The following is a 10,956-nucleotide window of genomic DNA, read 5'->3' on the forward strand; positions in this document are numbered from 1 at the left end:
GAGAAACTTAATAATGAAAAACTTTTTAAAAAAAAATATAGAGCTTCACGACAGTGGCCATCTCTAGATTGAGGGATTATGGATAATTTTATTTTCTTCCTCAAACTAAGCTAATGACTTCACAGCAATTTTAAGAGGGTTAAGTGAAACCATTTTTACAAACTATGTGTCCCAAAGCAGGTATTCAAAACTGCCAGCAATTTTTCCCTCTAATCTTTCTTTGCCTCTAGGTCTGTAGAGAAGCCCTCAGCTCTAAGACTCTTCCAGTCAATTCATACATTTAGTTCTTTGATATTTTTTTGACAATTTTTGTATATGATGTTAGATAAGCATCCTTTTGCATATGGATATTCAGTTTTCCTAGCACCATTTTTGAAATGACTGTTCTTTCCCTACTGATCTTGGTTCCCTTGTCAAAAACCACTTGACCATATATGCAAGGACTTGTTTCTGGGCTTTCTGTTCTATTCCATTGGTCTAGATGACTGTCTTTATGACATTATCATACTGTTTTGATAATTGCAGACTTCTTGTAAGTTTTGAAATCAGGAACTCTGAGTCCTCCAGCTTTGTTCCTTTTCCCCATGAGTTTTGGCTGTTCAGGTTTCCTTGAAATTCCCTATGAATTTTAGGATAAGTTGTCCTATCTTTGCAAAAAAAAAAAAAAAAAGATCATTGGGATTTTGATAGAAAGTGTAATGAATCCGTAGGTTGCTTTGGGTAGTACTTGCATCTTAACAATATTAAGTCTTTAAATCCATGAACATAGGATTGAAATTTATTTGTGTCTTCTTTAATTTCTTTAAGCAATATTTTATAGTTTTCTGTGTACAAGTTTTTCAGTCCCTTAGTTACCAAGTATTTTGTTCTTTTTGTAAATGGAATTGTTAATTTCTTTTTCAAATCATTCACTGATGATTTACATATATGTAAATTTACATATATCATTTTTATGTGTTGGTTTTATATCTTGCTACTTTGTTGAATTCATTCTTAGTTATATTAGTTTTGTGGTATATTTATGGTTTTTCTAATACACACAAGGTCATATCATCTGTGAAGCAAAATTATTTCGATTCTCCATTTCTGACTTGGATGCCTTTTATTTCCAAATCTGGCCTAACTACTCTGTCTAGAACTTCCAATACTATGTTAAATAAAAGTAGCACAAGTAGGAATCCATGTCTTACAAATTTACTCTGATTTTATAGAAGTGTAATATCAAAATTGAAGATTATGAGAAACTTTACGAGACAAACATTGGTCTCACTTTAGGTATCATACTTTTCTTATTTTTGGCTTTTCCACCTCATTTTATAAATTGGGTCACAGGTACAAACAGTAGCAGAACTAAAGAAAATAGAAGAATCAAATCCCTTCCCAGTATGAATGCAGTTGTGGACAATGGAATCTGAGAAAAATGAAATCTGATGTTATCATTTGTGTCATACCTTGTATAGTCAAATCTGCCCCTAAATACTTTGTACATTTCACACATGTGTACACATGCATTCACACCTGTGTGTACATGCACACAGCCTCAACCAAGCTTTCTCACTTACCACCTCAGGACTGACCCCAAAACTTAGGTGTGAGACATCTAGGGAAGATGCTTAGTATCAAGTGTATGAGTTTCCGGGGACTGCAACACAAGGCACCAAAACCTGGGTGGCTTAAAACAACAGAATTTTGTTCTCTCACAGTTCTGGATGCCAGAAGTCTGAAATCCAGGTGTGGGCAAGGTTGGGTCCTTCTGGAGGCATTCTTAGTCCACAAGGACAAGCATAGTTACTCATTTACAGCTGCCTGTAGCAAGTGGGTCGCCACCATTGCTTACATTTTGGCAGAAACTCAAGGATAGGCAGAGGAGTGGGGAAGCTTCCTAGTGGGATGAAAAAAAGAAAAAGAAGGCTCAGCTTGCACTGAGAAGCTGCTCCAAAGAGAAAACAGAGAAGCCAGGATATTTGTGAACATTTTTTGCTAGGAAAATCATGTGTGTGCGTGCATGCTCCATCATGCCCAACTCTTCACAACTCCCTGGACTGGAGCCCATCAGGCTTCTCTGTCCACGGGATTTCCCAGGCAAGAGTACTGGAGTGGGTAGCCATTTCCTCCTCCAGGGGATCTTCCTGACCCAGGGATCAAACCTGGCTCTCCTGCATTGGCAGACAGATTCTTTAGTGTCTGAGACACCAGAGAAGCCCAAGAAAAACTTGTGGTCAAGCATAAAACAATTACTGCTGGTCACAAAGAACAGATATCTCAAGTTAATGATTTCAGTGCTTTTCTAAATAGGAGAAGATGCAAGAATCTGCGGCCATTGAAACTTTTCCTTAGTGTCCATCTTCACGATTGGTGTCTAAGGGCTGGTGTATCCAAGCACAGAGTCCTCCTTGTTTTCCCCCTTCTGCATTCCCCTCAGGTACACTGTGGGTGGGCAATGGTGGTGCCCAATGGTTTGATCCTTGTAGAACTGGAATGTCAGGAACAATTCTTTTTCTTTACAGTCTTAAGTTAAAAGTGGGGACAAAAAAGGGAGACTTTATTTGGTAGGGACAGAGTAAAGAGAAGAAGTAGGTGATTAAATAGTTAATCCCACTAAGGGATTGTAAGTAAAGAAAAAGTATGGGAGACCCTTGTAAGTGAATGATCACTCAAGATAGCACTCAAGTGGTTTTCTAAACCTCAAAACCAAGCCGGCTCACTTAGCAACAAAAACATGAAACATGACCCAAACAAAAATACGAGACTCACATCCTCCCCAGTGAGCTCAGTAAGTTAATGATTCCTAGGATACCATCCTCTGCACCCACTAATATATATATGGAAAAGGTGACATTATACTAAAACCTAAGCTGATTTTCTATTTTTAGCATATGAGGATGAGATGGCTGGATGGCATCACGGACTCGATGGACGTGAGTCTGAGTGAACTCCGGGAGTTGGTGATGGACAGGGAGGCCTGGCGTGCTGCGATTCATGGGGTCGCAAAGAGTCGGACATGACTGAGCGACTGAACTGAACTGAACCACCTTTTTGCTCGTTTCTGTTGTACATGACAGTCCAGGCTTGACCATGTAGGCACAAGAAAACTCGCCTGCCTGAAGTGGAGCTGATGATGGAAGTGTGACGTCTGTTCAAGAAAGAGGATGAAGGTCGTCTTTTGACCCTCTCTACTTTTCCTTTGATTATGAAACTGGAGCCCACTAATTTCTTTAGGTGCAGCACCCTCTTACCTGCCTGCTTATAAGTCATATAAACTTCATATTCTAATAAATCACTTCATATCTGTCACATTGCCTCTTGCTGAATTCTTTCCTGCGCTCAGACATAAAGGACTTGGAGGCCTCAGAAATGCCACCTGGTGGTTACATTATAACCAAGTTGAAACTGTACACCCCATTCCTCCTCTGTCCATGGAATTCTCCAGGCAAGAATACTGGAGTGGGTTTCCACTTCCTTCTCCAGGGGATCTTCTCAACCCTGGGATGGAACCTGGGTCTCCCACATTGCAGCCGGATTCTTTACCATCTGAGTCACCCAAGAAGTCCACACGAAAACCAGTGATACATGGCATATTTTCTGCCGTATCAGTAAATGGTGATGTCACAGTCATCAATGACTGCAGCCACAGCTGATGGTGAGCCGGTGTCCCCGAGGGAACTCATGAAGGAAAAGAATATCTGCCTAGCAGCCATCAGACTACAGCTACACCCTAATTGAGCCCTGAGGAAACAGGATGTGAAAACAAAGAATCCTGGCCCCAGATAGGTGAGGTGCATATCAAAGAAATAAGATTTCAGTGAGCCCAGACTCTTGCATCTTCCCAAACATAGAAAAGTGCCAAACTCCTTAAATTGAGATATCTAGTTTTCTTTTAGTAGCAGTAATCTTTTGATACTCCAAATACCTGCCCTTTGCTGCAAAAACTTCTATATATCCTGGCTCCCCCCATTGCCTCCTCAGAGCAGTTCTCTCAGGTTTACTTGAGATCCTGCCTCCTGGGCTTTAAGTCCTAAAAATTCCTGCTGAATAAAATGAAACTCAACTTTTAGGCTCTAAATAATTTTTTAGTCCATGTATGCAACCCAGATGTGCCTGTGCATAATGCCAATGACCTCACCTTTTTCCTCCATCTCCATCACCTTTCCCCAACTCTGAGACCACCCTGCTTATCCCATAAATATCCCAACTCCCTCATATTCTGGGAGGTGGATCTGAGACTTGTTCTCTCTTCCCCACTCTTGGCTGCTTTGTGAATAGACTCTTTCTCTGCTGCAAACACACCTGGTTTGGTAACAAAACCCCGGTCATTTGAAGCTAATTGTTTCAGGAGTTACTGTTTGACTTCCCAGACTATTGGAAACAGCAATCTGACCTCCTGCAAGTTGGCCTAAGACAGGCTGGCTTCCTTGGTTGGCTACCGCAGAAAATGGATTGGTTTCCTAGACAAGTCGCTGCAGCCTGAAAGTCAGATTTTTCACATGTGGTCTGACAGCTTACAAAGAAGGGGAGGAGGTGAGGAAGTAAAGTAAAAGAGCCTTAAGTCCTATAAAGTATCTCCTGGTTTCACCAGTCTTGGGGAGGGGTAGGTTAATTTCTTCTTTCCTGCAGCCATTCAGAAGTGGGTAGGTCAAAGTGTCTCCCTGTGAAATGAACAAAAACAGTTATGTTTAACATTCAGGCAGAGGGGCAGGGTTCCCTGAGGTCCTGTGGGGCCTTTCTTTCTCCTCTGTCCTTGGACACTGCAGACCTGCTCCTACAGGTGAAATCTCCTTTGATCAAAATCTGGTGATCTGCCTATGCTTGAATATGATCCCTCCTGAAGCTGATTCCAGCCTCTCTACCCCCACACTGAATTAATTTTTGGAGACAGATTTGGATGAAGTAGAAAAGAATAGCTTTATTGATTTTCCAGCCAAAGGGGGCCACAATAAGCTAATGCCTTCAAAACCGTGTGTCCCAACTTGGAGAGGGTAGTGAGAAGTTTTAGAGTAATGGTTCAAAGAGGACATGGTCAGTTTGTGGACATTCTTCTCATTGGTTGGTGGTGAACCAACCTCTGGTTCCAACTATACTGGAGTCTATGCGCTTATGGGCAACATATCACTAATTTCTCCCACCTGGCAAGAGTTTCAGTATCTGCAGAACAGCTCAAAGGTATTGCTTTATACGTCCCTTGATGGGGAACCAGGACCCTGGTCCAACCGCTGTACTATTGCCTCTCAACTATTTCTCCCTTGTCTGAGCATCACCTCCCTTCCCTAATCAGCAACTGCTGGAACTCAGGAAGGGAGGCTGAATGAAGCCTATTTTCTGTAATCAAGAAACAGGGGACACAGAAAGGCTTCTGTGCTCAGGAATCCCACAAGATCCTGCTCAGTATCACTCTCTCCCCTTCCTTCCCTTGAGATTCCATATTGGGGTGGAGGTGGGGAGGGGAAGGAATATTCTCCCCAGTCGATGGAGCAGTGATAATAGACAGACTCTGACTCCGCGATGGATCTGTTTCTTTTACGTTGACCTTTGCTTTTCATTGCTTTTCTTCTGTCTGTAGCTCTGTTGTCATTCATTGTTTAGTCTCTAAGTTGTGTCCAACTCTTTGTGACCCCATGGACTGTATCCCACCAGGCTCCTCTGTTCGTGGCGCTTTCCAGGCAAGAATTCTGGGATGGGTTGCCGTTTCTTTCTCCAGGGGATCTTGCTGACCCAGGGATTAAACCTGAGTCTCCCGCATTGCACGCAAATTCTCTACTGCAGAACCACCTGGCAAGCCCATAATGGCCTGCCTTGGGCACCGTGCCCCTCTACCTGAATGTTAAACCAAATGTTATGCCCAAGTCGCGAAATCTCCCAATGACCACTAGGGAGCCGATATCCGATGCAAAAGCAAGAGAGTTTTTATTACCAAGCTCGAGCTGGGGCTCCCACCAATACCAACGCAGCAGCTATAGGGAGGAGCCCTAAGCTCTGGGTTACCTTGCTTATATAGGGTATTATCGCGCGAAAAATTAAAAAAACGGGAGTCTCCGGGTCTGATTGGTCACCTTCTGGTGAAGGGTTAGGTGTTGAGTTCTGATTGGTTCTGCTTTCCCGGGCTTGACTCGAATTTCCCGGGCTGGCCAAGGGTTCTGATTGGTTCGCAGGTGGTGGGGTGAGGTCAGGGGATTTCCAAAGGCTCTTTACCCGGAACCTTACAAAATGGAGTAGCTTTGATTTTTCACCAAACTGCCTTTGTTCAGCTCACAAGGAGACACCCTGACCTGCCCACCTCTGAATGGCTGCAGGAAAGAATAAATTAACACAACTCCTCCCCAAGACTGTGAAACCAGGAGATGTTTTGTAAGACTTGTGGCCTTTTTATTTCACTGCTTCACCTCCTCCCCGTCTCTGTTCTATAAAAGAAATTAGCATCCAGACCCTGGTAAGATGGTACTCTAGAACTCTAGTTCACCATTGTTATGCCCAAGTCACGAAATCTCCCAATGACCACCCGGGAGCCGGTACCCGATGCAAAAGCAAGAGAGTTTTTATTACCAAGCTCGAGCTGGGGCTCCCACCATTACCGACGCAGCAGCTAAGGAGAGGAGCCCCGAGTTTTGGGTTACACTGCTTATATAGGGAATATTCAGGTGAAAGGGTAACAACGGGGGTGTTCAGGCTGAAGGACTACTGATTGGTTATCCTCTTCTATAGGGTTCTGTGTGGATTTCTGATTTTTTGTTTACTTCCATGGTAGATCATTACTTTCAAGGTAAATCATTACTTCCAAGGTAAATCACAAATTCTTGAACTTAAAGTCAGGAGGTTTAACCTAAGGGCTGATTGACTCATGCACAGTGGGGCAAGTTTAGGCAATATCCAAAGTCTAAGTCTGTTTGCCCGGTACCTTTGCAAAATGGAGTTCTTTTACAAGATGGAGTAGCTCAGGCTCTTCACCATCTTCTTGGATGGCTAACTCTTTGATAAAGTCACTATTCTTTGTGATAGCTTATGGTGAATGGTGCCAAGCTCATGGTCTCTAAAGGAGAAAATTTCACTCCGGGACCAAAGACACAGTCTCAGTCACTCAGAGCTTCATGCAGCATATATTTTATTAAAGTGAAAGGATAGAGAAAGCTTTTGACATAGACATCAGAAAGAGGTAGAAAGAGTACCCCTCTTTTTGAGGTTAAGTGGAGCTTTATACATTTTTCAGTTGACTACTAAGAATAGGTAAAAGAATACTTCAAGGTTGCAAAACTTTTGCCAGACCTCTTTCCCACAACATATATCTTAGATAGTATCAGCATAAGATTATCCAAGGAGAATGGGCTCCTGGGCACTGTGTTTTCAAGTGAGAAAGCAGTGATATGGGAAAACAGACTCCAAGGCAAAATTTGTTACAAATATAATCATTAACGTGGAGCCTAAGAAAAGCATTTTCAACCAGGAAGATATATTGTGATATATCATTAACTCTGGCCTTAAAGAAAAAAACAATTTTCAAACAAGATATATTGTTGCAATGCAGAGCTTTAAGAAAAGTATGTCCTTGAGCAAGATGTATTGTTGCTTAAAGGGCCCATTGACTAAGGCAAAACAATGTGAAAAAAAAAAAAAGAATGTTTGCCTGCTCCTCCTTAAGGGGCCTTGGACTCTCTATCAACCTGCCTAAGCTTTAACTCTCTCACTTGCCTCAACACCTCATCTTCCAAATTATTGGTCTGTCGTGTAGTGAGCATAGCAAGCTTGGACTTAGTAGCTATAAGACAAAGGATTATCCACAAGAGGGTATCTATAGGTGGGATAAAAAATGTGGATTGTCCATCTTGTTTCTACTCCTTGAGGTCCTAAAATGCCCCCTTTGTCATGCATAGTGACATGGTATAACGGTTATATTTTTACATAACAAATTATTCCAAATTTTAGCCCTGAAATTTCCTCATCATTTCTTGGCTCAGGAATTCACATGAGCCTCAGACTGGTGCCTCTGGCCCAGGGTCTTTCCTGAAGTTTCAGTCCAGCTATGGGCCAGTCAGCTGCACTTGAGGCAGGAGATAGATTGGGTTCCAGGTCAGACATTTGAAGATGAAGTTCCAATACCCTGACCGCCCAATGTGAAAAGCCGACTCATTGGAAAAGACCCTGATGCTAGGAAAGCTTGAAGGCAGGAGGAGAAGGGGATGATGAGGATGAGATGGTTGGATGGCATCACCAACTCAGTGGACATGAGTTTGAACAAACTCTGGGAGATGGTGAAGGACAGGGAAGCCTAGTGCGCTTCAGTCCACGGGGTCGCAAAGAGTCAGACATGACTTAGCAACTGAACAACAATAGGTTAGACATTTACAGACAGAAATAACTTTCAGATAGAAATAATAACAGGAACAAGGTAAATAGCTGGCTTTGCCTCTAGACAGACAATTAAGATTAATAGTAATGGCATTGGCAAGAGTCCTGTCCAGATAAGAGACAAAGACCACATATTTCTCATCCTCAAGGTCAAGGCGACCTTCCTGACTGCACATGCACAGGAAGGCTCCTTGGGGGGTGGGGTGGTCAAAAACGGAGGGAGTTGGCACCCTCCTTACAGGTAGTGATGTCAACCTACCTGGGGGCCTCTTAGCTGGAATCCGACTTGGCTAAGAGATGTGTGCACACATGGGAGGATCCTGAGCTATACCAGATACAGCCTCAGAATCAGGTAAAGCAAGATGATTGGCCAGAGGAAGCCTGGAAGAAATGCCCCGTGTAAGTAATTCAAACTACCGTAAAGGCGTGACTCTGAGCCCACCTGTGTGTGTCTATTCACACCTACTCTTTTTTGTTCCTAATAAACACTTCACTTGGTTCACTCTTTCTGGAAATTTATTTCTACACAGCCAATGGGCCGGGGCCTTATCACCAGCCACTGGCCCCAGTGGTCTAACGGCTAGGATTCGGTGCTCTCACTGCCGGGGCCTGACCTCACTCTCTGGCTAGGGAAGCCAACCCTGCTGCAAGCCGCTGCAGGCCAAGGCCACCCCAGATCAAGTCCGTTTCTCTGGGCTCCATTACCCATTTGATTTATTTTTGCAATCTTCCAGATCATGTGTGTAGACAAGTTAGCCCAACGCCTGTTGTGGTCACTCCACAGATGCTCCATAACCAAGAGGCGGCAATTTTAGCACAGAAATTCAACTTTATTCCATAAAGCATGGAACTCAGTTGCAGGCAGAGGAGGAACTGAGTTAGAATTTGCAGGAATTTGGTATAAAGAACAGCCTGGATGGCCCAATTTCCATTCCCCTGGGGAGAGTACTCCAGAAGGCAGGGAACATGCACTGTTACCTCCTCCACTGGAATATCAAACCTTCACCAAGTGATCACGACGAATGCCAGCTAGACAGCTGGCCCTTATCCAGGAAAAAATGATTTTGGAATGGCCACCAACCGTCCCCAGCGATTCCACATTGGGCCACATGAGAGCTTCTCCATCCAGTAGCTCAACAGTAAAGAATCTGTCTGTAATACAGGAGATCTGACAGGAGATGCGAGTTTGATCCCTGGGCGTTCCATTCCTGGGTCAGGAAGATCTCCTGGAGGAAGAAATGACAACCCTCTCCGGTACTTTTGCCTGGGAAGTCCCATGGACAAAGATGTCTGGTGGGCTACAGTCCCCGCGGTTGCAAAGGGTCCAACTGGGCGACTAACACCACCACCAAGCCTCGTCCCAGGGCCACCAACTCAGCTCCACCAGAGTGACAAACCCTGCGTTTCTAATAAGCTCCACGGTGAAGCCGACCGTGGGACCTTCCCTTGAGAAGCACGGATGTATGTCGCGCACAGAAGAGAGAACGCGGCAGTGACACCAGTCTCCAGGGGGGACTGACAGGGCCCTGACCAGCGTCAGAGAGGGGAGCATGGCCCTGGCGGGTCGGTTCCCAGGCCCCCCGGAGCCCCGCGCAACCCCGCGCTCCGGAAGAACTGCGACCGGGCTGGATGCAAGGTCCCAGCAGCAGCGCGGCCACAACGCGCCGCGCAGGAGACAGCCGGGCTGCGAAAGGATCCGGCGGGGCGGGGGGCGGGGGGCGGGCCCCTAACTCCACCCCCTCCACCTCGGGCGAGTCCGTCTCTGTCCTGAGGCTCCGCCCCCCATCCCGCGCACCGCCCCCTTCTCTCCGGGTCCCTGGACTCCGGGGTGGGGCCAGTAGGACTTCCTCTCTCTGAATCGGAGAAGAAGAAAGCGAAACCCAACTTGATAGGCTGGGAAACCGCAGATCAGAAACTGAAAGGCTTAGGGGAACTCTCCGGAGGTCCTGTAACCTCCGGAGTGGTCATGCAGACCATTCTGCAGGAGCAGAGCCGGTCCTCCGACTCTTCACTCACTCATTCTTTCATTCTAGAAACATTTATTGAAATGCTGTGTGTCAGGAACTGTGCTGGATCACAAGGATAGCAACAAACACCACCGACTTGTCCGCCCTGTTGATGGCCTGGTAGCAGACAGGGCGTTCAAAAAAAGACCAAGACTGTGCGATGAAGCCATGGTCCCGGGAAGCCGGGAGCTGGGGCGGGGGGCTCCCAGAGAGCAAGTCTATTAGGCCTGGAGAAGGACGGAGGCTGGCTGACTTCTGAGGAGAAGCCCAGGTGGAAGATGAGAGCCCTGAATTGGAAGTTCTTGTGCAGCGAGGAGGCATTACATTCAGAAAATGGAGGTGGAGTAAGGTGAGGCTGGGCATGCCAAGCTGAGCAGGTTGGAATGCCTCTACCCTCTCCCACCCCTGCAGTAGGGCGCAGCGGTCCGTTCGCTTCCCACAGGTATCTGAGGAAATGCACCAGTTACAAGTAAGGAGTAATGCATAAAAGACTGCTCAGCCTGGTTTCCCATTAACACCAGTGCACCTCTCCTCTGCAAAGCCAGGCCAGCAGCCGATGAGAGGGCTGGACAAGGGCCAAAAAGACCTACAGAGCCCTGAGCACACAGGACTGCAC

At 45.5% G+C, this 10,956-nt stretch overlaps 1 protein-coding gene across 1 annotated transcript in view; it reads left to right on the forward strand.

The window, feature by feature from the left end:
• Positions 1 to 3,291, forward strand: part of MX2 (MX dynamin like GTPase 2) — a gene marked incomplete at its 5' end in the record, with an annotated part of 32,625 nt that extends 29,334 nt beyond the window's left edge. The window contains 1 exon segment of the mRNA NM_001078652.1: positions 2,874 to 3,291. Within this exon segment, the coding sequence (NP_001072120.1) occupies positions 2,874 to 2,880 (7 nt within the window). The 3' untranslated portion in view covers positions 2,881 to 3,291.
• Between the last annotated feature and the right edge of the window lie 7,665 nt (positions 3,292 to 10,956).

Source organism: Ovis aries, chromosome 1 (assembly GCF_016772045.2).
Source record: "Ovis aries strain OAR_USU_Benz2616 breed Rambouillet chromosome 1, ARS-UI_Ramb_v3.0, whole genome shotgun sequence".
Lineage (NCBI taxonomy): Eukaryota > Metazoa > Chordata > Mammalia > Artiodactyla > Bovidae > Ovis > Ovis aries.